The sequence below is a fragment of the Spodoptera frugiperda genome, chromosome 17 (assembly GCF_023101765.2).
Source record: "Spodoptera frugiperda isolate SF20-4 chromosome 17, AGI-APGP_CSIRO_Sfru_2.0, whole genome shotgun sequence".
In the NCBI taxonomy this organism is placed as follows: Eukaryota; Metazoa; Arthropoda; class Insecta; order Lepidoptera; family Noctuidae; genus Spodoptera; species Spodoptera frugiperda.
The window spans coordinates 394,443-421,349 of record NC_064228.1 but is presented as its reverse complement, the minus strand read 5'-3'; the positions used below and the strand labels follow the sequence as shown (position 1 = coordinate 421,349).

The 26,907-nt window shown below is 36.4% G+C and overlaps 2 protein-coding genes across 4 annotated transcripts in view; one reads left to right on the top strand and one right to left on the bottom strand.

Annotated features, from left to right (window-relative positions):
• LOC118276606 (nephrin) overlaps positions 1 to 26,907 on the bottom strand; it is a 284,280-nt gene that overhangs the window by 140,733 nt on the left and 116,640 nt on the right. The gene's annotated exons all lie outside the window — the stretch shown is intronic.
• On the top strand, positions 14,921 to 26,070 carry LOC118276609 (O-acyltransferase like protein-like). The gene is made up of 14 exons (XM_035594956.2): positions 14,921 to 14,996; positions 15,430 to 15,594; positions 16,134 to 16,339; positions 17,291 to 17,496; positions 17,854 to 17,927; positions 18,550 to 18,734; positions 19,155 to 19,309; positions 19,771 to 19,939; positions 20,444 to 20,637; positions 21,165 to 21,312; positions 22,498 to 22,681; positions 24,001 to 24,146; positions 24,821 to 24,930; positions 25,819 to 26,070. The coding sequence occupies exons 1-14, from the start codon at positions 14,963 to 14,965 to the stop codon at positions 25,895 to 25,897; spliced, it is 2,055 nt and encodes a 684-aa protein (XP_035450849.2). The 5' UTR covers positions 14,921 to 14,962; the 3' UTR covers positions 25,898 to 26,070.

Genomic DNA, 26,907 nt, shown 5'->3' with positions numbered 1-26,907 from the left:
AAAATTTCATAATAACTTTAATGTTTTGCAAAGACGCTGTTGTTTCAGATAAGACTTGTTAATGGACTTCTACGAAATTAGACTAAAATATGAAAAAAATAATCAGTACATAATTATTCGCTAAACGTCTAGGTTGTTCTAGATTGAAAAGATAATATAGTTATTGTATGTATTCATTTTATTAAAAATAAAAAAGAGACCTAATTATCCCCCTTCCCAATCCCCGATTCCCCAACAACCTTTAAATTCCTAACCACCAAAAGGCCGGTAACGCACTTGTAACGCCTCTGGTGTTTCAAGTGTCCATGGGCGGCGGCGATTGCTTACCATCGAGTGATCTGTCCGTTTGTTTACCGACCTATTCCATAACAAAATCGCTAAGACTCTTGGTTACAAAGATAATAATATATTTGTTGTAGGTATACATAATTATTAAAAATAAAATAAAAATTTCAACCAAAATAAAAAGAAAAACATGTTTATCAAAAATGAGGCTAATACCTATTTTACCTAAATACGTTGACCTAGTAACAGACCTTTTAATAATCATAATATTTTGAAAAACGTAAACACTCAAAACGGTACAGAAAACAATGGAACCCACTCAAAATAATACCTTAAAATTATCATAAAATAAAATTCAGATTCCCGTAACACTTGCCCGGCCGACTATACCCGTCCAACAAAAGTTTCCACACCGTAAAATTTATTGTTCCATAATAAATCTTAAATATAAAATGCGAAGGTTCAACGTTGTATAACAGCCGGCTGAGTTTTATCACTTTTGTTACAGCCCTTTCCGAGATTTTATTAAAACTATTTTCGTCTATTAAACTTAGGGAAATTGCTTTTGTATGACTATACGACAGGGATTAAATAGAGAGTGGTTGAAATGTTTGATAGTTTTTTACTTAAATTACTTTTAAATGGATTTGTAAGTATATTTTTTTCGACATGTCAATTATAAGCCGAAAAGACGTATAGTCTCCTTATTTGAATTCTGTAAATTGCTTCCTTAGTTTTAAGCGTGGCTTCTGAGCAACAGTTTAAATTATGGTCCTTAGAGTCAAGAAAAGTACCAAAAAATCTGAACCTATACAATCTTGACAAGAATGATATTGAAATGGGGTAAGCTAAATTTGAAACCTCTACACATAAAAGCATTACTCTTTTCCCTACTTCTGTATAGAAATAACAATCCCATAATACCTATGCATAGTATAAACAAATCCACAAGCAAAACACAAGCTCAACATAAAATAAACTAGTCTACAAAGCTAAAAGTCGATTCGGAACTTCCCGTCCTGTTAAAACTATGTTCCCATTAAAGTTTGCAGTACGAACAGAGATGTTTGCCTAAATTCCCCGTTTGTTACTGGATTTTGGTTTTGGAAATTTGTTTGTCTTAGTACCGAGCTCCTTTGTGACATAGATTAATGATTCACGTTGTACTGGCTGTGTTGCTGTGGTCAACTTGTGGTCCTGTGTATCGATAGGTTTATATTTTAGTGAAGACAGTATGTGTGTGTGAGAGAGAGTAAGATCTATCAGTCTGGCATAGATTGACAAGTTATTGAAGTTTGAACCCTATTACAATAGAAATGAAGATGTATTATGTAATCCCCAGCTAACAGTTACATTATTCATACTGCCATAAAACCAGGTTATTTTTCAAAACCCCAGCTAATCCTACAAAACACATAAAACATCCCATCCATATTCCGTGAACCAATAATAATAATCATTATTCCCCTCTTGTACGATATCTTTGAGAAAAGTATTGAAAGTTGGTAAAAGTAAAAAAAAAAAGGAAAGTTTTGTAAACAAGCAGCTAAGTTGGAGATTGATGGCTTCACCTCGGAGAATAGGTACATGCTCGGAAGTTTGCCAAACACACCGACAGATGGCCAATATAGCCAACGTGTTGGTGCCAATGTTGGTCGAGACATACGGACGGCTTGTTCAGTGCTCTTAGTACGAGTTTACTTTACGTTTCAAGTATTCGAAACGAGGGCGCGTTCGATGCTCTCATTGGTTGGTTTATTCGAGCCGGCCTATTAGAGCGTCGAACGCAAGCCAACTCGTACTAAGGGTACAGATGATGTAGGCATAGATGCGAATTACTTGTTGTTACTTTATGAACTTGAACCTATAGTTTATGGTAGAACCTAATTAGATGTAAGGTACAGTAGAACTCCAATTATCCGAACTCCGACTATCCGAATCGCCGATTATCCGAATCACAAAAATTATCCAAAAAAAGTCTAACCGCGCTATTATTCTCTCCCCCCCCCCCTCGCGAAGCCAGTGATTGCGCGTCAAATCTTGACTTGACTTGTCTTAACTTGCCGTTGTGCCTACACTGACTTCCCCCCGCAATTTAATTCAATAAAAAAATAGTGCAATATCAAAACGTAGCTTTTATTCTCTTCAATGGCAATTTTTTGTTAAAAATCCGATTATCCGAATATTTGATTATCCGAATGGGTCCCGGTCCCCATTAATTCGGATAATTGGAGTTCTACTGTATCTCGAATTTTCAAAAAATCCCCCTTAAAATGCTGCTTCCACTCCCTTCATGACTGGACGTATTTTTAAAATAGGCTCGGGACGCAAACTATCTTGTATATGACCAATAATTAAATTTATGCATTTAATTATTGGTCATATACAAGATAGTTTGCGTCCCAATTTATGCTTTTAATAAATGACTGAATTTGAAACTTAAGCGGCTCATTAGACCTAATCACTATACAGATGCGGCATTCGAACAATAGAAAAAATTATGCAAAACAATAGCGATTGCATGCAATTTCCAGAATTGCGTGCACATATTCCTTCTATCAAAGTTATTTTGAACCCTATTAACAGCACTGAAAACTTCGCCAGTTAACTTATTAACGGCTACCATTAACCAAACGCTCGTCCATTGCACTTTGGTATAAAATATCTTTTTTTACTGTTAATCGTTTCTTGGTAACGACGCTCTTTCTTTTTGATGGTAATTAGGGTATCTGCTTAGAACATGAGTTTCTTTACAAGGCTACATAATACATAGGAATATGTCTAGATACATAATCTTTGTCAATTTATTATAATTTCGTAAAGTATGTAGGGAAATAGACAACATGCAGCTTATTAAATTATTGCATCAGAATATTTTTGTTTTTTTTTCTGCTTATGTATTTACGGTTTCTAATGACCTAGAGGTTTTATAGAAGATTAAATTGAAGACTTATTATAATACATCTATGATGGTAATTTACTTTTAAACACTTAATAAATATGCAATCTAATAAAAAAAAAAACAGTTTTCAATCAACATTGATACCATACCCACATTTAAGTTAACTTGGAAATAACATCTGTGTAAATGGAAATAAGTCTACAACCATACAAAACATCAATCACATTCTCCAACCTAGAAATATCTCACAAACCCAACCTAGCTACATACCTACGTAGGTAGTAAGTAATTTTATTTCATATTACATACACATAGTACAGAAATTGCACAGAACAGAACTAAACGGAGAAAGGTTAAATGTGAGTGGTATGACGTCACGGAACTCTGACGTCATTGCAATGCGTTTGTACTACACGGCTGCAAGACAAGCTATGCACAACCAGTATAAGCTGACCGTCGAATGTGCGGAAAGATCTTAGAAAGCGAGACCATGATATATTGGTTAGTTAGACGTATAGCTTGTTTTGGCGTATTAGCTTCATTGTGATACAGGTCTTCTATTAAGTTATGTAGGCTTAGTGGTTATAAGAGTGGCTGCAAAGTGCAAGGACCAAAAGGACCACATAAAATTTTTGATGTTAAGTGAAGATTGTAAAATTGGCACATAATTTTTAGTTTTTGGCACATAGGATAAAAATTGAGTTTTACTAACACCCAAATCTTTGAAGACTAAAAAGATAGAAGATATTTAGTTCTTAATCACACGATATCCATAACAAAACAGAGAAAAAACCCAAAAGCTAATAAAATAATGCATTCAACCGCAAAGACCACATTCACGGAACGAAAGACCAAATACATCAAGATTTTATACAAACCGCATACAATAATATATCTAATTTACATAACTTGTTACAATGCTTGTTTTAACCCAGTTCTTGTTAAAACATTCTTCGTAATATAATTATATCTTGTAGTCTATTTAATATAGAATAGATGTAGACGTAATTTCTTCTTTCTCTATAGGTCAAAGGTTTCTGACTATTTCGTACTTCCAAACTATTAAATTGTATAATAAAACATGAGATTCATAACATAATGGGTTACAAAAACATGACCCTTTATTTTTTGCACAATAGTTACAACATTGTCCTCATAATATTTATACAGTACATATAAGATTTGAAATCTGAAATCATTTTTTTTTTTTTTTTTTTTGTTTTAGTTACCCTATAAGATAACAACATAAAAATACAATCTAGTTTAGTACTAAAGCTAATGAGTAATTTAATTTTAACTTAATTTGCTACGTAGACTAAACCTAAGAATGTGTCCAGTAACACTTTTCTTATTGTCTCTATTAAGGGGAAGACACTTTGTTCTTGTGTTCTTTATAGGTAGCACTCACTTCACTACATTAAACTAACACTTCACTAAACTAACTCAAAAGGTTTTGTTCTTTTAAGTCTTCTCACTATGTCCGTGTTGTCGAGGAGCTGGATAGCCTCGATGTTCACATGGTGGTGAAGCCTTCGTTCGTGAGCTTCGGCGTTCTTTTTAATTACTTGTGTGACGAGGTCTACTTTGAGGTCCCGATGAAGGTCGTCATTTCGAATGTACCAGGGCGCATTGACAATTCCTCTGAGTACTTTATTTTGGAATCTTTGTATTACCTTTATATTACTTTGTTTGGTACAGCCCCAAAGCTGAATACCATAAGTCCACACAGGCATGAGGACTTGTTTGTACAGGAGTAATTTGTTTTGAACTGATAGCGAAGAATGTTTTCCTATCAGCCAATACATCGACTTGTAGCGAATTTCTAGCTCATCGCGTTTCTTTTTGACGTGAGCTTTCCAGCGAAGCTTTGCGTCTAATGTCATGCCTAAGTATTTGGCTGTATTTTCGTATGGTATAACATGTCTATTTATGTATACTGGATGATAATTTAGCTTTTTATTTGTAAAGTCTATGTGAACAGATTTGGTTTCGTTAAGTTTCACACGCCATTTTTTTGTCCAGTCAAAGATAGTATTGACGGCTGTTTGAACTTTTTCCACTGCTTCTTCTTGAGTGTCACCTGTAGCCATTATAGCTGTGTCATCCGCAAAAGTCGCAATGGTGTTGTTTTCTAGCTCAGGAATATCACAAGTGTACAATAAGTACAAGACGGGACCTAGAACACTTCCTTGCGGTACTCCAGCTTTTATCGGCTTGAGTTCTGAGTATGCATCATTTTGTCTTACTCTAAACATGCGTTGTGATAGGTAAGATTCTAGGATGTCTGCAAATTGTGTTGGAAGCAAATTTCTTAGTTTGTTAATAAGACCTTTGTGCCATACCTTATCGAATGCTTGCGCTACGTCAAGGAAGACCGTGGAGCAAACTTTATTTTCTTCTAAAGCCTTTTCTATGACGTTGGTAATCCTATGTACCTGGTCTACTGTAGAATGTTTTTCCCTAAACCCAAATTGGTAATCAGGGATTAAATTTTTATCTTCAATGATGGGTTTTAATCGTTTCAGAAAAAGTTTTTCAAATAATTTTGACATAATTGGCAGCAGAGAGATCGGCCTATATGACGTCGTTTCATGAGGTGGTTTACCAGGTTTTGGTATCATAATGATTTCGGCAACTTTCCACAGATCAGGTACATACTTGAGCCTGAAAGTGGCATTGATAAGAGTCGTAAGTTTTACGATGGCTTTCCGTGGTAGGTTTTTAAGGACTTCCCCAGTAATAAGATCATAGCCAGGTGTTTTTTTAGACTAAGGCGCTTGATTTCATTGTTTACCTCTCGTGGTGTTACAAGTTTTATTTCTTGCTGGTTGTTATTCGATGTATCATCTAATAAGGCGCAATCATCATTTTCTTCATTTGGTCTAAAAATGAGTTCGAGATGATGTGCAAACCTAGTAGCTTTTTGCTCGTTGCTTATAGCCCACCGCTCGTTAGTATCTTTGATAGGTGGGATATGCGTAATTGGCTTTTTTAAGCTTTTAGTAGCTTTCCACAGGGAGTAATCTGTCGTACGATCGCTAGTTAGTTCATTGAGATAACTGCTCATTGATTCGTTTTTAAAATTCTGGATAGCAGCCTTTAGTTGTTTTGTAAGCTTATTCAGAAGCGTTTTATCTTGAGGAAAACGTGTTTGTTGCCATATTCGTCTATGACGCCTCTTTTCAGCTATGAGTTTGATAATTTCCGCTGGGTAGTAGCTTAATCTATTTTTTATCTTGAGGGTAGTCGTATTTTTCCAGGCGCATTGTTGTATTTGTTTAATAAATTGTCTGAGATCCAGATCCAGATCTTCTGGCTTCTTTAACGAAACTTTTAAATCTATTAAAGAGTCCAAGTCGATTTTAAAGCTAGCCCAATCAGTATTCTTGTTTACTAGTGTGGGGTGGTTTTCTTTCAACATTAAAGTCTCACTTAGAGTCAGTATTATAGGTGAGTGGTCTGAGCTCATATCATAGCCTTCTTCAATACGGAGAAGACTTGGGGATAGATTTTTGTATATAAAAAAATCAATAAGATCTGGAATCTTTTTTGGGTCAGTAGGCCAACAAGTGGGTTTACCTGTTGACACAGTTTTGCAATGTGTTTCTTCAATTGCGCACAGTAGCTCTCTTCCTTTGGTTGTAGTTAGTCTGGATCCCCAAGACTTGTTCTTGGCATTAAAATCGCCTCCCAATATAAATCTATTACCAAGACTGTTTAAAAAGGTCCGGTATTGATCTGTTTTTAGGGAATATCTAGGTGGACAGTATATGGCTGATATGGTGACAGGACATTTTTTTGTTTTGACACAGACAGCTACTGCTTGTATTTCTTCTGTTTCATGCTTGAGTTCTTCATAATGAGAAATATTCTCCTTTATGATGACAGCACTACCACCTCTTGATGTATTATTGGGGTGCAATGCATGCTATATTGCGTAACCTTTAATTTTGATGTGAGATTCTTTATTAAAATGTGACTCTGATATAAGGCACACATCAATATTTTCCATATTTAGGACTGCCGTAAGTTCATTCTGATGTTTTAGCAGTCCATTTGCATTCCAGGCCATAATTTTTAGTGAGTTAGCCATTAATCTTGCTTTTGTGGTTGGTAACTGTTTTAGTGCTACCTTCAAGTTTTTTCAGCCTTTCGTCAAATGTTGTTAACAGATTAATGATTGTATTAATCTTTTCATCCATGCTCACTGATTTCGTGTGTGATTGTGGTTCGGCACCTTTTGTCATCTGTGCGTATGATACACTTTTAGTTGCAATTTTGTGGACGCTAGTTCTTTTGTTCTGGTTTACCTGACCGTGAGGAATTGGTACGGGCACATTTTTTTCGTGATCTTGCTTCTCATGTTTTGTAGTTCCTTAGCCACTATGCATCCTCTATAGTTAGCCGGGTGGGGCTCACCACAGTGAACACATTTTGGCTTAGCTTCTGCTGGTTTATTGCAGTCTCTGGTTAGGTGCTTGCCAGTACACTTCACACAGCGGGGTTCTTTGGAACAGTATTTCTGTGTGTGGCCATATGCTTGACATTTTTTACATTGGGGTATTAATTTAGATGTTTTCAACGGTTGTACATCTACTTTACAGCCCAGTATAGATCTAATTTCGTAGATCTTCTTTATGTCTTCATCTTTTTGGAATGAGAGCATAAACATATTGAGAGGCTCTTTGCTTCTCCAGCTCAGTTTGTTAACTGCTTCCTCTATTTTATATCCTTGAGATGTCAGGTCCTCAACTATTCTATTTGGTAGGCAGGAAGAATGAAGGTTCTTTGCCATTACCCTGATTGGCCTGTCTTGCTTATTTTCATACGAATACCAAAGGCAGTTATTTTGTAATAACAACTTGGTAATTGATCGGTATGAATCATCACTAAACGAGTTAATTTTTACCTTTTCTCCGTTCATCATTTTCATGATAAAAGAGTCTTTCGTAAGATTAGACGAAAGAAGATCGTAGAATTGTTGGTAGTTCTTAACACTTTCCACAACTATAGGTGGAGGTGTAGGTGGTTTTTTTACTTTCGCATTTTCCTTTGGTTTTTTGCTGGATTCGGCTCCTTGTTGAGGTGGTGAGGACTGTGGTGTTGAGTTCAGTTTCCTTTTTTTCTGCTTTTTTGTCGTACCCACTCTGTTTCCTTTACTAATTCTTCTTCATCTGTCTCATACTCGATTGGCGTTAGCTTTTCAGTAGAGACATTTTTCTTGTCTAGATCTGCAGGTTTTTGCTCCTTGATAGTTTTCAGTTGATACTGAAGTTCTTCTATTTGACTCTTGAGGCCATTTACCAAACTTTGCAATTTTTCGCGTTCTAATTTTTCTTCAGTATAATATTTATATAACAGATGTTCCGTTTCTGTTTTAATTTTGATAGAAGATGAACTCGCCATAATTATTAAAAATTATAACTTCGCCTTAACACTTTGTTTACGTAAATAGTTATGAAATACATTCGATAACTGGGTCATCGCGGCGACCGCGCACGGTTAGAGCTGGCGAAACGATATGTTGCTGCGTCAGCGCTATACCCGAGCACAAGAGCGTATGCGACGCGACGTTTCTAAGCGGAAGTCGATCGATCTGAAATCATGAATGTTTTTACATAAATCAAATCATTTTCAGTAAAGTACGTTTAAAAAAAATCGATTTCAGGCTCCCCTTTTTGAAGTCAGTAAATATATTAAAACCTGTCCCAAAGTATAATAAAAAAAAATCTGAAAACCGCATATTTTTTCTGAAAACTGCATCAAAATCAGTTCAGCCAATCATGAGATAATCGCGCACAAACATACATAAATACCTACATACATACAGATCAAACAGAGAACCTCCTTCCGTTTTAAAGTTGGCAAGCAACAAAAGCACCCAACATTCTCAGTCAGCCAAAATATTTCACTGTGTGTAACGAGAAAAAAAAATCAAGAAGAAAATCTGAGTAAAGATTGGTGGCGGAACTCGGGTCCCCACTCTCAAATACCTTGTATCAACGGAAGAATGGCGATCAATCAATCAGTTTAGCTTTTGTTGGTCTTCTAAAATAATGAGGTATTCCTCGAAGCGCAACTGTTTTGAAGCGCACCTCTCCAAGCGCACCTATTTTATTCCTCGAAGCGCACCCGTTAGTTGCGCTTCAAGGAATTATTAAAAATATTAATTTTTATTTCCTCGAAGCGCACCTATGTTTTATTTTCGACTAGAGAGGGGATGCTAACTGAAACTATCGATAATAAGATATCGATAATCTGTAGTCTGTAGCGCTATCTATGAGCTAATAAGGTTAAACCTTTAAAAATAGTTTCTTGTCGATGTATGACATCGCAAAATGAAATGTTCCGTTTGAAACCGCCAATCAACGACTTTTATTAGTAATTTTATACAATATTCAAGAACTCTGTACTCGTCGACCATAGATTGTTATTTTTTTTTAATAATGATCCTAATGAGTGGACAAAGACCTCAACCGAAAGTATTAGTATAATACGTACACTTTTTAATTTGTGACAATAGATGCGTGTGGCGCGGGAGCAGTGTACACATATGCGCGCACGCACACGCAGACAAATAGACAGACAGACAAGCCGTAGCCATTTTGTGCGGAACTGGTGGATGGTATTCATGAAGAATCCATGTCTACCTTGGACCCTCTTCCCGAGCTTTATAAAAGAAAATTGAACAATTTACTTGACCAGGGCATTAATTTGTCACGCGAAATACCAGGATTTAAAATATTATAAAAAATGAATGAATATGAAAATAGGGATTTTTCATTTTCATATTATAAAAAAGAAACGCAGTCGGGTTTTTTAGTTTTTTTATATTACCTTTTTTATTTTATTTTCTTTTAGTTTTATTATTTTTATATTTTGATATATCTAGTGTCACTTTTACAGTAAATACGAATCAAACGACACCTCTCAAGCCAAAATCCATCAAGCCGTTAAGGCTGCAGAGCGTGCCAAACAATTATACATACATACATACATACTCTTGAAAAACATAACCCTCCTTTCTAGCGCAGTCGGGTAAAAACTGGACTGTATAATAAACGGAATAAAAGTCTTGGAGTTCAACGTTTGTTTGGGAAATGTCCAACAGATGTTCAAGTAAGTAATAATAATTATACGTATTATAGGGTAGACTGGGGGCAGTAGTAACAGTGGACAATAGTAACATTGGCGATATTTTGACTATTAAGCCATTAACGCACGTGTGCGTGAGCCTGAATACGCGCAGGACACGTCCCGACCTGCTCACTAGCCAGCAGCGCGCGAGCTGCGAAACTGACGTGTTAAAGACGAAATTTTATTTCTGCAGCACCTAAGTAAGTATTTCGTACTAATTAATTGTGTAATATCTACTTAAATTATCTATATTCTCTCGAGATTTTTCATTAAGTCGCCTTCTGAGCTATTGTATTTTGCGTAGCCTAATGCTTATTTGATAATATTTAGTATAGTATTAGTTATTTTAATTTTTCCATAGATTGTGTATTAAGGACAGTTGTACCACTGACTGACGACGGGGACAATTGAAACGTTACAATTGTCCCCGTGTTACAATTGTCCACGTGTCCAATTTCGGAAATTGGAAAAAGAAGACTGCAATATATAGATACCCCAGAAAAAGAAGCTATACGTAGAGAAGCAAAAACAAGCAAAAAAGCAAAACAAATTAAAATTAATTTTAGTGCAGATAGTATAAAAGGTCAGTATAAAGGAAAGGTCAAAGAAATACGAAAAGGAGAGCACCAAAAAGAGAAAACTAAAAATATTATTGAATCTGACGAAGACCTTTTTTTTTTTTTTTTTTTTTTTTTTGAGGGGGAAAATCATCCAATGACTTCTCCCGCCTAGGGTGAGGCGGGAGGGAGTGTCAGACTCTTACTGACTAAAAACCACCCCGTTCCTTCTCCTGCTTTGAGCCGGAGCCCCGGTAACCTTTTACGTTGTCCGCAGCTCCGGATCAGGCATCAGCCCAACTGGGCCCCATCTGTGGTGGTCTGGCTCTTTGAGGCGCGCGCGGAACGCGACGCGCCGTACGCACGGGTCTGGTTGTGGTCGGGCGGCGAGCTACCCTTACTCGCCGTCCGCAGACCCGTACTTACGGTGGCCGGAGATCGTCACGCGATCCCCGACGCCCGGAGTGTCTTCTGCGGCGGCTGGGGCGTGAGGAGGATCGTTCCCTCACGCGCTCCGCCTCCTCCTTAGCTAGCATGACTGCTTCGCAGAAGGAGGAGACGGCGTCCCATTCCCTCTCGCTCCGCACCATGGCCTGAACCAAAGCCGGACGCGAGAGGTCACCGTCGCTGATCACATCCCTGAGGACACGGCGGTGCTCAGCCCATGCAGGGCACACCGCTACTGTATGCTCCACCGTGTCCTCCGGGTGATCCACGCAATGCCGACACCCGGACGTTTCCTCCCGCCGAATCCGAAACAGGTACCTACCGAAACTTCCGTGTCCGGTAAGCACCTGCGTCAGGCGGTAGGTGAGGACGCCGTGACGCCTCTCTAGCCACTCCTCAAAGAGGGGACTTACCGCTGCTATAACAGCGAGCCCAGCCCTCGGTTGCGACAGTCGTTGCTTCCATTCCGCCATGAGATCCCGCCGGAGCTCATCCCGCCACGCACTGATCTGACGCGGCAGCGGAGTTTCGCCCCGGCGATGCGCCTCCGCACGTAACCTATATACGTCCGCGAGAACTTCCGCCTCCAGATCCCACGGCGGTAATCCGGCAAGGAGGTTAGCCGCCTCCCCGGAGATCGTGCGGTACCCACGGATCATCCGAATGGCCATGACCCTCTGGGATGAAACCAGCGCGCGAGCTGGTCGTCGCCTTAAATTTGGTGCCCACACCGGGGCCCCATAGAGGGCCATGGACCGCACAATCCCCGCGTAATCTGACGAAGACCTACACTACCAAACAGTGGTTTTGTCTTGTTTGTATAGAACCTTACAGCGCCAGCAGACCGTATGAGATCTGGATACAGCGCCCTCAGTGCAAAATGTGGGAACACGAGGAGTGTACAGCACAAGAAGCAAATTATACCTGTCAGACTTGCGAAAGTGTTTTTATGAAATTCTTTTTAGCAGAGTTCTAGTTTATTTCTAATCGTAATAATTTATTGTGCCGAAGAATATGAGTTACGCGGATGGGGATATTTGTAACAGTGGACAATTGTAACACCATACAAACAGAAAAAAGTTGTTTATTTCGTATTTTATAAATGTTACTGAATTATTACCAAACTTAAAACGAAAAGTAAGGCTCCTAATATTAATTTGTCAAATAAACATCGTTTTTGTTTGTTGAATAAAGCTAGAATAGCTATGTGCTTCTAGTTCAAATATAATTGTGTCCAGTTTAAATAATTAAAGAAATATCTTGTTTTTGTGATTAAAGATTGATTAATAACTGATAAGACTGCAATTAAAAATTACTTCGAGTATTCTTACTTAACCCACTTGTGTTTTATTTCATAAAAATCTTTTGTTACAATTGACCACACGATGGGTACAATTGTAACAATCGCCCTCCTAACGATAAAACTCAATTTTTAGGTTTCCTTTATTACATTAGTCGACTACGAGTAAAAAATACTTTAAATGAATAACCAGTGCCCCTAAATTCACTAATAAATTTTATAAAAAACAAATAGATTTAACACCAGAGCCCGTCAAACAAAATGTGTTACGTTGGCCCCCAGTCTACCCTACTAATACTTTCGGTTGAGGTCTTTGTCCACTCATTAGGATCATTATTAAAAAAAAATAACAATCTATGGTCGACGAGTACAGAGTTCTTGAATATTGTATAAAATAACTAATAAAAGTCGTTGATTGGCGGTTTCAAGCGGAACATTTCATTTTGCGATGTCATACATCGACAAGAAACTATTTTTAAAGGTTTAACCTTATTAGCTCATAGATAGCGCTACAGACTACAGATTATCGATATCTTATTATCGATAGTTTCAGTTAGCATCCCCTCTCTAGTCGAAAATAAAACATAGGTGCGCTTCGAGGAAATAAAAATTAATATTTTTAATAATTCCTTGAAGCGCAACTAACGGGTGCGCTTCGAGGAATAAAATAGGTGCGCTTGGAGAGGTGCGCTTCAAAACAGTTGCGCTTCGAGGAATACCTCAAAATAATACGTCACAAGTTTTTAACTTGGATTTGTGGTGACGAAGACTGAGACTCATCAATGACTTTTTTCGGTGATCATTTCCTCTTTAGGGAATTTGGGAATCTCAATTCGGATCGGAGGACCAAATAATATGAAGTTATTTTTAGCTATGTAAGATAAGTATCAAGTTTGTTTTGTGTTGTATTATGTTTGTTCGCTATTTTATAAATACTTGACTGTACAGTTACCCCTGTGGCTGAGCAGTCGGTTGCTGCATAATGGGTAGCGGGTTCGATTCTTTGTGTGACCTACAAATTGCTCTTTTAGGTCTGGGTATCAAGTGTACGTGACTTTGTATGTTTGTAAACGCGCCCACGACACAGGATAAAATCCTATGGTGGGGAAAGGTTTTTAAAACCCTCCTCCATTCAATCGAAAAATTAATATAAACAGTTGCATTTGCAATCATTTTAACTAATAAGACAGTCAAGGTTAATTTATTTCATTACGAATAAATTAATATGAATATGTTTAAAGAGGCTTAAAAAACGCAAGCTGCTTTATCTCTCAGTGAAAATAAAGAATTTAACTTGCATATTATGAAAGAAGTAACAATTACAATAAGTAGATACGTATGACGCAATATTTACCGACTAAAAAACAAAAGATTATTAAGATATATTTTGTATGTTTGTCTTATTTCATAATTCGACTGCATGGTTGGCGCGGTTGCTCTGCAACCCGCTGCCGCGTGTAGTGTAGTGGGTTCGATTCCTGCACAGATCTACTCTTTGTGTGATCCACACATTGATGTTTCGGGTCTGGTTGTCATATGTATTATGCACTTGTATCTTTGTAAACGAACCCACGACCCAGGAGAAAATCATAGAGTGGGGCAACTTCTAAAAAAACTGTATGTTCTGGTGAATTCTTAAATGGAAAATTTCAGAAAGTTAAATATGAAATTCTGTGTCACACGCACGAAAAAGGTTTTATATAACAGTAATTTTTATTTCATCAACACACATTCATGAGGGGTTCTGTCTACTCTACTTTTTTTATCATACCTGATATTTATTCACCAGATATTTACATATTTAATCAAATAAATAAACACTCTAAATATTATGTTCTACTAAAACACGATTTCCTTTCAACTAGGTACATATTTCAGTAATGTATATTAATAGTTTATATTTAGACATTAATTTGTTTCTTTACAACTAAATAAATAACATATTTAGTAGCATGTTATTTAGTATTAGCTTTACTTGTTAATTAATTATAAATATTGTTTGATATTTCACTTAGCGGCAGTATTTACTTAATAACTATGAAATCTAACATCAAATACAGGGTACTTATACAAACAATTATTTTATCGAAAAATCTTTTCACCATTTAGGAATCGAACCTAAATTCTATGTCCAAAAGTTTACTGGTCCTTCTGTCCAAAAAAATTACAAATCATAAAAAAGAAAAATACGACAGTAAGATAGACATTTAGAAATGTAATTTGAACCCTAAAGGCTTAGCAATAAAAACTATAATTATGTTAAGTACGACAATTTGTAAGACTTAAGTATGCTTTGTGAGAACGATTCATTTGCGCCTAGACTCGTTCGACATCATGTGGGCTCTGGTCTTGCTATCGTATCTAATAAGTGAGTGTGATTTCTAAAATAAATTGTATTTTTGGACAATTTTACGTTTTTCGATGGAAAAATATTATTTACTTAAATAAAATGGTTTAATGTCTTTATGGCCTTCGATGCAAATAAAAAATCTCTACCAAAAGTATGTACTTTTGGTCGTTGTTGATTTCATATAATTTTTACATTATGTCAAGGTGATTTAAAAGTGTTTCATCTAAACCTCATGGTGATCCGTTTGTGTAAGAAATAACTACAGAACAGCACTGTATTCTTGCCTCTAAAAACCTCCATTTCTATTATAAAATACACACTATTATTCTAAAAGTGTTCAAAATATTTTCCTATTTCTCGAATCATGTCCATATTCAAGTGTCTCAAACTCAACCTTACACAGTCTTTAAAGTGTCACAAAGCATTAACGGTATAAAATTTAATATTCCAGGCCCTATCTTAGCAGAACCTTCTCAAACCCAGGGTCTTACTGCAGTGGATATAGTGATAAGTGGTCTAAAGGAACAGGCGTGGACTGATGATGACCAACCATGTCTTGAGCAAACACTATTTATACTGGACAATGTGAGGAATTATACTGCTTGGGCAGTTTGGGGTGAGTTTTGGTTCATTCTATTTTATGTGGAGGGATGTGATGAAGGTTATGGGACATAGAGGGTTAATGGTAAAGTAGGTAAAGAGAAGAAATGATGAAATAAATGAGAGCGGTAAGAAAGGAAAGGCAGCGTAAGATTTGATCTATGAAAGAGGAGAATAGGCTACTTTCCTACTAGTCAAATTCGAAACGTCAAAAACTATATTTTCTATGAACTTTGTTTGAAATATTCTATTATGACGTCATCAGATTTTTACGTCAAATGGCAGACTTATTTCTAGAAATTTAACTAGAAAAAATCGAAAATTAAGTAGTTCTTCAAATGTTTGAATGAGAGTGTGATTATTTTTGAATATTTTATTGTATTGAAAAGTTGTAATTTTTTTGACCGAGGATACTGCCCAATTAAAGCTAGCGATGAATTAAGTGAGTTTGTAGCATTAACCCAAAAAGGTAGAGAAGTATCTGCTCACAAAGATCTTTAGTAATAATAGACTTAATGTCTGTACCTGTAAAGATTAAATTCATTTATTTTTCAGTATGGAACTCAATGCACAGTCCAGTCGGTACTTTCTATGGATCCGAATACAGCTTAGGAAACTATGACCAATGTTTAAATGCACCTACAACTGCAGCTGATCCTGGATTAGTTACTCAGTACTGTCTAGCTGACATCACACTGACTGAGAAAGAATATGGAAAGAAGCATCATGATGTATTGGGATCTACAGAACCTTATTTGGCTGTAAGTATTTTTTTTTTTTTTGTATCAACAACAGGTGCTACTATCACCTGTGTCGTGGGTGTCTTTACAAATATACAAGTTCACATACACATGACACCCAGACCCAGAACAACAATTTGTGGATCACACAAAGAGTTTATCCGTGTGGGAATTGGCAGCCGGTTGCCCAGCCACCGCACCAACTGTGTAGTCATTTAATTAATAGTCAAACATTTTGGTTTAAGTGGACGCAAAAATATATTTAAGTAAATAATAAAACCTATAGCATAAGACTCACCTCCTATTACATGAGACTTATAACACAAATGGTGATAAGTGGGTGTACATTGTTCAGTGTCCTAATGTGTACCTCTGCCTACCCCATCGGGGATAAAAAGGCGTGACGATACGTATATATAAAAGCTGTAAATAATAATGTTAGTTTATACGTTGGTCCTTCATAACATCATAATAAAGTGCTCAGCCTTGTTGACACAAATACAGTAAGTAAAACGAAACAAAAGAAACACGATAGAGCAAGCTTTATATTGTCTTATTCTAAAATTTTAATTGGTCCACGACGACACAATATCAACAGCATATTGTCGTTCTAATTAGTACTCTACTACTTCATTGTAAGGTATCTATTCCATTGTGTGCATTGTTGTATAGGTTTAGTTAAAAATGTCTTCTAATACCTTTCGAAGAATTTTCATGAAAATGTGCTTCTATTGAGAAATACACACGTACTTAACATAGGGTCTATGTTATTATTATCATGAACATTATCATGAACAGTATGTAATAGTTCCATTACTATTTGCATAAAGGCTTCTTCTTACGCGAAGAAGCAATACGCTTATGACATACTTAAGAAGAACTAAGAGGAAAGCTTTTGTTCAGCGGTGAACATCTTGCTATGATTGAGATTATTTTCATAATATTATCTCCCTTATTTTCAACTTCTTCCAGACCAGAACTCCTATCGGCCGTAACCTCAACAGAGTAATCTGGGGAACCTGCCTACCTTCCACTTGCAAGCCTGACACCATCTCCAAGATCCTCAGGGTTATGTACCAGATCAACCCTCTGACTCCATCAGTGCCGAGGATCACTGTGGATACATGTGAAGCAGCTGACAAGACTACGGAGTACAGTTTTGGATTTTATGCTTTTATGTGAGTTGATTAAGGTTGATTTTGCTATGACTGTTTCTGGAATGGAATTTTGGTGAAATTTAGTGGATTTTATAAAGATACTGAACAGAAACATGATGTCTTGGATTTAATGACTAAGTAATACGAAAAATAATAATCGTTCCCAAGAAAAACTACTCGCTTGATACACTCTATTGAATTTTTTTTTAAACGTAACCCCACATTATAATTTTCTCCGGTATCGTGGGTGCGGTAACAAACACAAATGTTCATACACATCAGACCCGAAACAACAATTCGTCAACCATTACAATTTACCATCTAATTATTACAAAAGCACATTAGTACAACATTTACTGAAACGGACCATTTTTTCAGGACATTAACAACACTACTGGTCGCCACTTCAGTAATATCCACATATTATATTCAGCGCTCGGACACAAAAACTTGTAAGTTTCAGGAGAGTAATTACTTCAGTACATAAGTTTCAGTAATCCATACTACATAATATAGCATACAAAATATTATATAGTCTGAAGAACGATTAAACTTTCATATATTTGCTGAAAACTAAATAATGTTCTTAGAAATCTAATCCAGATTATCTGATATTAGCCTTTGTGCTATTCTTTTGAAAGTAAAACTCTTAATGCCACAAATGAAAATGGCCTTTTCAACTATGTATGGATTCGGAGTTATAAAAACAATCAATATTGTTTTAGTAGTACTTATTTATGTAAAAGTCTGTCTGCCAATATTACAATACAATTTATTAAAAAGACAACTAATGGCAGGAGTGTATTGTGGTTTAAAGAAAAGTTTCAGGTTTTTATTTTTACCTTTGATAAGTCTGCGTTTGGCCACAAACCCGTTTACTATAGGTAAAGTAAACGGGTTTGTTTTTAATTTTTCCATATATTTTGCTCAATGTAATAAATTGTATTGTAAAAGTAAATTTTACTCCTCATCTATAAGCCCTTATCTATAGCTGCACAAAACCTCCTCAAAATGGGTTAAGCAGTTTCACGTGTCACAAATAAAACTTACAATTTCTTTTTTTTCCATTTTCAGCTTTCCACACAATAGCATACGCGTTCTCATTGCAACGCAACTGGTCGGCGTTGACTAGAAAAACAAATGACGACATAGGAATACTGAACCTCCTCAAAGTGGGTCTCGTGACGTTGGCTGTGACCACGCATACAGCCTTCTTTGAAGTCATGGGGCCTATCAGTAATGGACTGCATTTTGATGATGTAAGTAAAGTGAGGATCAAGGTCAAAGTCAAAAATGGAATGACCATACGTTTTGTCCCTTAAAGGCAGGGTTTTTGAACATTGGATACAGAATGTTTTTGAGGTTTGATATCTGTTGAGCTATGGATGAGGCATTGAAAGGACATCTAGTATTTGTTCAAAAGTGGATAATAAACATCTTGTAGCTAATAATTATGGTAATGATGATGATGAGGATGAGGATGCTAGAGTTTGATGTTATGGAGAAGGAACCTACCATTCATCAGACACAGTTTCAAACTCATACCATGATTTTCAAAACAAAAACCCAAAATAATACGTAAGCACAACACTAAAATCGAATGCTTTAAGATGCGAATGCCTCGGATAAACTTGCCAAACTACAAAAAGTATTTAACAAAATAATATCATATATTTCAGGTAATGCTAGAAACGAAAAATCCTCTCCTGAACATGGTGAAGCACATAGACCTGCCGGTGGACAACTTCCTCATACTGTCAGGGATGTTTCTCGTCCAGGGCCTCATGGCGAAGAATAAGAAACCATTGGTTGGTCTTGTCAATCGGTACTTTAGGTGAGTCAAAATTACAATTGTTCTAAAGGTTCCATAAGTTCTTTTGGTGACAAATACCTATCATATATACTGCCACACTCAGAGTTATTTAATAGTTACCTTAGAAGTTGTTTTCGATACAAAATCGTTACTAAGGAATAGTTTAAGTAATTACTAAAAGTCTCTAAGTGTGGCAGTTAGTCTTGTGTTTTTTAATTACATATTGGATGCTATGCAGTGCACTTAGTAGTCTATTACAGTTTCTTACCAATTCTCTAATTATTTAGGATCTTCCTTATCAAACCTATATTATCTCTAATAATGCAACTTCAGGCCTTTTATCCTCGCAGGGGTAGGCAGAGGTGCATATTAGATACGGCTCTTCATGCCGCTATACAATGTACACCCACTTTTCATCATTTGTGTTATAAGTCCCATGTAATAGGGGGTGAATTATCTCTAATATTTCTACTTTATTCCAGGCTCACAGCCTCATATGCAGTGGTGATATTTTACGTAGCATCAGTAGCAATATACACTGGGGCGGGACCTTTTTGGCAGAAGTTCGCCGGGAGAGAACAACAGGCGTGTGTGGAGAATTGGTGGCTCAACCTGCTGATGTTGAATAATTATATTAATTCTGATAATATTGTAAGTAGATTTTGGAACTAGATTTTCTAAGTATCTGTTTTAATAGCGTGTATTTTTGGTAATAGTAATGTATATATAGCCTGAAAATTACGTTAAATTAACGTTAGATTTACACGACCTAATTACGTAAATTTTCGAGGATACTCGACTGGTTTCAAACCATGAAGGAGGCTCTTAATAATGATTAGACGATGCCTCTAAGCCGTACATTCCAATTAATTTCATTAAGCCAATTGACATAATGATTTCCGATTGATGTTAACGTTATGTTTCCAATTATAGTAGAACTAATTACAACATTAGGGTACTTTTCCACCAGGGATGTGCTATGCTACTTTGCTGTGAATGCGTTTGGCTTCGATGAAAGATGCGTGCTATGGATGGCTTCCTTTCTATTGATTCATATACTTAAATCGTATACTCGAGCTGCGCGTCTTCCTCGCAAAGCTACATAGCTTAGTATCAGTGGAAAAGCACCCATAATGAGATTATCTCAATTTCCAGTGCCTCATAGTAAGCTGGTATATCCCATGTGACTACCAGCTAGCAGTCATGGGTACCATGCTGTATTTGCTGTACCAGAACAAGATCCTGGGCAAGAAGACGGCAGTCCTGACTGTACTGGTGGCTGTGATGATACCTGGAGTAGTCACTTATTGGAAGAAGCTACCTGGCTTTCTACTGTACCATAATTTAGAGTAAGTTTTGAGGAAAATTACTTTTATTAACACATTGTACGGCGTGGTGGTCACCGGTGACCGACGTTAGCGGAGGATTTGCCTTCAACAGTTTTCTATTGGCAGTAAAAGACTTAAGCCAGTTTTTTTTCTTAGAATTCTACCAAGCTCGAATACCAAGTAGAATATTTGAGATGATGAGTGATCATTTTATTATTAGATCTATCTCATATTAATCTTATCTGACCTTTTCTGACTATTTCTTTTTTACTCATTTTAACTTAATTTAAAGATCTCAATTTATAGCAATTTAATTTGAAGTAACCCTATGAAAAGCTTTAACTTGACGGTTGGCGTGGTATTCCTGTATGAAGCAACTCTGTATGATCTACAAATTGTTATTTCGGGCCTGGGTGTTACGTGTATGTGAACTTGTACGTTTGTAAACGCACCCACGACACAGGAGTAGCTCCTAGTGTGGGACAACGTTGTTTTTTTTTAAACCAGTATTCTTTACGTTTATATTGATTTAAAAATATCTCTTCCAGGACTATGTTAGACATAAGAAAGAACGATGTCTACGTGGAGACATACATCAGAAGCCACAACAGAGCTGGTCCCTACTTCGTGGGGATGGCGATGGGATACATCATCACCAAGTACGAACCTAAACGTTATCGGAATGTTATTTCCAAGGTATGCAGACCATGTATTAAGGCCTATAGACATTTTAAGAAACGCTTAAAACCGTCTCGTTCGTCTTAGTTATCATAAAAATATGATACGACTATTTTATTACAAGCTAAGGAAAAAGCCTAATAAGAATACGAAGGGATAATTCTATTTTATTTTAATATTGTATTTCTAAAAATCATCCAAGAGAAATGTAGATCGGAGCTGCGGACTGCCTACCGGGTTACCGAGGCTCTAGCTTGAAAAGCAGGAGTAGAAACGGGTTGGTTTTTATTCAGTAAGAGTCTGACACACCCTCTCGCTTCACCCAAGACATGAGACACTCGCTTCACACAAGAGAGAGTCATTGAATGATTTTACCCCATCAAAAAAAAAAAATGTCCATTCTTATTTTGACGGATTTACAACGCTCTGTCATGTCAATAAAGTTACGTAAAAGACGTTTGACGTCCCAAAATATTCTTGAAATACCTACATCAGTAAAATACCAACATCTATTTATAAATCTTTAGGTTCTCTTTTGGCTGAATTTCACGGAAACTTGTATATTTGTATTGTATGAAACATGGTTTGGCCTTTAAGTATCTATTTTTGCCATATAATAAACTTTAGGTATCTATTTTTAGCGGTAAACTACGCATGATATAAGAAAATCCATCCACTTTCAGAATGAAATTCATTGACATAATAATATGTAGGTAGATATGTACCTAAGATACTGTAAATGAAGTATGAATGTGTATTGAAATACTTTACTATTGGTAAGTTTGAGTTCAATTTCCAATAAACAGTCAATGTTAAGAGTCGTAATAATTTTGAGAAAACTTTTACTTTTCCAATATGTAAACTATTGTGAAATATTATTAAATTCGCCAACTTGATCAGCTAGTTCACGTTACATGACGCTTAAGGTCATTGCGTATACTGCTCATAGTTATAGGCTCCACGCGTGGCTTGAAACTGGTCAAGTTACCTCGTAAAGCCGTTCAACATATTTTTATAGCAACGACCGGTAAAAGGGCATGGTAAGTGGCATCGGCCGACAACAGAGCATGGTAAGCAATCACCGCCACCCATAGGCACCAGAAACACCAGAATAGTTACAAATGCGTTACCGGCCTTTCTTTTGAGGGTAAGGGATTTAAATTTTGGGGATTTGGGGATTGAGTTTATTTGTTTTTTTTCCAGAAACTATCCCTCCTGCTATTCACATTAGCGTGTGTAACAGCCTACATAGTGGCGACACACCCACTGTCCTACGTCGGCTTGCAGTACCACCACCTCAGTTCCGCCCTATACGCCGCCTACAGCAGGAACCTGTGGGCCATAGCCACCTGCACCACTATTGCAGTCATCGAGTATGGACCTGTTGGTATGTTTACTTTTTAATTTGAAGTTAAGTGTCCACTGTAGAGTTGTCGATTTTGCAGCTGTCAGCCCTAATGTCATTCATTTTTCTTTTACTTTCGTGTCTCTACTCTTCCCCTGGTGTTTTTAGAGTCTACTATGTTCTAAGTGTCTTTGATTAAAATGATCCTTATATACTACGATCTCCAATCTATTTTCCAAGCGTGGAGATTATAGCAAATTCATAGTGGAGGCCCACATTCCAATAGTGGACTCTTATAGACTGTTAATGATGATGATTTATCGATAAAAGAGTAGATAGAGGTGAGAGACTCTGACCAAATTGGGAATCGAACCTAAATCATCTCTTGTTTAGCAGTGGCATATTCGACCAACTGATTAACGAAGTAATCATAAAAATACTCAACATTGACGATAATTGAAATTACAAAGCTTTTTCTCTAACCGATATAATACAAAATCTTACCTAAATATAGATATAGACCCAGCTCATCTATAGTTTTATGAAAAGGTCAACCTGTGGGTGTATTCTTTAAGGTCTAAATACAAATGAACCTTGAAAGGATAACCATCCTTAAAACCGTTGTCCTAAGGACCAAAATCTTATGACAAAATCACCCATTGTAATCCTTAAAACCTTGACTATAAGGGCGAAAATCCTGTAGCAATTATATCGCAATGAAATTATACGTAATGATAATTCGTTTTCAATATATTTGTGCTTCGATTTAATTAATCATATTAATTACTACAAGTGTAATTGATATTTTATATGAATTTATTGAGTTTATTAATAATTCTCAAAAATACTCAGTCTGAACTACTATTTATTGTAATAACGATAAATACTAGTTTCTGCCAGTGGCTTTGTCCGCGTTCCCTTCCGTAGAAAAAAATAGCATGTGTTATTCCACACTATAATCTACCACAGTTACAAATTTCATCGCACTTCCTTCAGCCGTTTTGACGTGATTGAGTAACAAACATACATACACACAAACTCACAAACTCGCATTTATAATATTGGTAAGATTACCTTCTTTAAGTCTAGTACATAGTTGCAATTTTACGACTGACGAGCAAGGGGTCTTTGAATTGATTCCCAAGTCAAGTTATTTACTACCATAAAATAATATGCCTCTATACTATAGGACTGACAACTTATCTAGTGTGATATAAAATCATACAGGTTTATCCCTACCTTACCACCTCTGCCTACCCTAAAACGTACCATAACGTTAAGGTACTTGATATGGTACCTAAATTAGAAATTATAATTCTATAACATTACCTAAATAACACTAATTTAACTGAACATTTCAGCCAGTGTACGTGGCATCGCGAGCTGGCATGGGTTCGCGGTGCTCAGCCGGCTGGCATACGGGGTCTACCTGACCCACTCCATCATCCTGCAGCAGAACTTATACTCCAGGAGAAATGTCCAGCAGTTCGACTTGATATACTCTGAGGTACAGAAGCATATACCTAATATCAACACTATAATATTTGTACCTAATAGTTTACCCACGGAAACTATACTGAAAAAAGACTCAAGCTGAACCGTATAGTGACGGCAGAGTACCACCGCTACTCTTCATGTGGGTGTCGTAAGACCCGATTAAAAAATTAGACGGAGAGAAACACTTTTAGGTAAACTGATCACCAACCAGTTTACTTAGTAGACTGATTATAGCAAATTGCAACGGTTCATTGTCCAACACTGCTACGAATTTTACCGGTGTCATCTGATGGTAAGCAATTGCCGCTACCCATGGACACTTGAAACACCAGAGGCGTTACAAGTGCGTTGCCGGTCTTTTGGGGGTTAAAAATTTAAAGGTTGTTGTAATTAGGCCTCCGGTAACCTCACTCACAAAACGAAAGCGTTGTTTTACGTTGGTTTTCGGTGAGGCCGTGGTATCACTCCGATTGAGCCGTCTTATACGCGTTGAGGCCATGGCCCCGGTCGAGGCGGCCCATTCGTGCCGAAGCATGGCTCTCACACTCTTCGAAGCTGCCGATGCATAACGTAGCATAACACATCTCTGGTGGAAAATCACCCAAGTTTGATGTTAGATCCAGGTTACTTCTTTATTAAAACTAGCTAATTTATTTTAAACTATGATATTCCTTCTGTTTCCAGGGTATGCATGGCTTCGGTATCCTGGCCATATCGGTGGTGTTCTCCCTTCTCCTCTGGCTGTTTGTGGAAGCTCCATTGAATAACATAGTCAACCTATTCACCAATTCTGGGTGAGTCTCTATAACATCGTGTAGTTTACTTAGTAGTATCGAGTTTAAGCAAATATGAACTCTTTTCCTGTTTGACGTTAAAGTTGAATGTTGAATAACTTGAAGAAGTCATGAAGTGTACTTCAATTGAGGTTTTTAATAAGTTTGCGTAAATATGTTTATGTAGAATATTATTTTGTATTACTAGTTTAAACACAGTATTGTTTCTTGTCAAAGTTTCTCATAAAAATGGTGTCTGAAATCGAACCTAATATTTAGTAATTGGCACTTTCTCTGTGACAAAATATCCCTTAACTATTTGATAAATAAGAATCATTATCACCAATTTTAAACCCCTATTCTCTGAAACCGGCTACTGGCATAAACCACTTTCTTAAATAATGAGTGTTTAGGATAAAAATATAATTTCTCAATAATAATAAGAGACCCTAAATTTGAGGTCATCGTGCCTAATGTCCGGCCGCCGATATTAGGACCCTCGTCTCATCAATGACCCAAACTACTTAAATAACTACCGATTGTATAGTTAACTAACTTGTGTGTTGGGTTCGATTCCGCAAATATTTAAATTAAACGTAATACCGGTCGTTTATGTTAATCCCCGTTGAAGAATCGGTTGTAAAATTCGATATTGTTTGGGTTTGATTTCCGGATTGGTTAATGTTGAATAATATAATGATATGAAAATAATATTACCTAGATTGAGGTAATTTTGCACATTAAGCTTATTAAGATTATTTTATAAAAACATTTCTTCAGTCAATCTGGTTACAACAGTAATCTGCAGAGGATAATTTCTTGAATATCCAGAAAAAGTCAACACGGAATATTTTATATAAGATATATTTATACCTAAGTACTAAAATTAACAATTTTATTCATTTACAGATCGAAGAAAGAGATTGTGAACCAAAAGACCAAAGAGAATGGTGAAGGAAATTCCAAAATGTCGGATAAAATAAAATAAATAACTTTAGTATAACGTATAAAGCACACTGTCATGAATAAAACTATGTAACAGAACAAATATTCTAAAAACAACGTCATGGCTTTGTGTACCTATTACCTAGTTATTATTAGTCATTTAAGCTCATTGTAAGTGAACCATGTTTTTTATAAGTAAATAAATAAAATAAACAACTTCCTGTGTTATTCTTGGTCTTCATGACCTAATAATAACTTGATTCAGGTACCTTTAAAAACAGTTCTTGGGTCATTGCATAATTATTATAATATTTTTTATTACCTATGACTTATTTTATATTAACTATTTAATTCGTTTTTTTATAAGAATGAAAATAATCAAAGTTGTTTCGTTGTGTGAGTGAGGTTACCGGAGACCCAATTACTCCCCTTCCCAATTTTTCCAATCCGCGATTCCCCAACAATCCTAAAATTCCTGACCCCAAAAGACCGGCAACACACTTGTAACGCCTCTAGTGATTCGGGTGTCCATGGGCGGCAGTGATTGCTTACCATCAGATGATCCGTCTGCTCGTTTACCGGCTTGGCTTATACCATAAAAAGTGTAATTTATAAAGATTTTGGTTTTAATGTCTATTTAGATTCCATTCGTTATAGGTACGAAAATTAGTAACAAAATGACAGACAGTTGGCAAATATTTTCTTTACTTAAAAGTCAAGGTTTCAACTCTCAACAGGTACTTAAACACAGCAACATATCAAGATATACAAAACCAATTTATTATGGTCTCGTTTTGTAGGACCTTTCCACACATTCAACGGTCAGTTTATATTGGTTATCCATAGCCTGCTGTAGGTATACTTGTGATTTTTGGATGCATGTGTGAAAACCTATCGCGTGCCGGAACGCAGATCTATTTATTTTCTATTAAAACTATACATAAGAATTACAAACTCCGACTAACTGCCGCACTCACAAACATTTAATGATAACTTAAACAATTCCTTAGTAACGATTTTGTATCGAAAACAATTGCTAAGGACTGGTTTAAG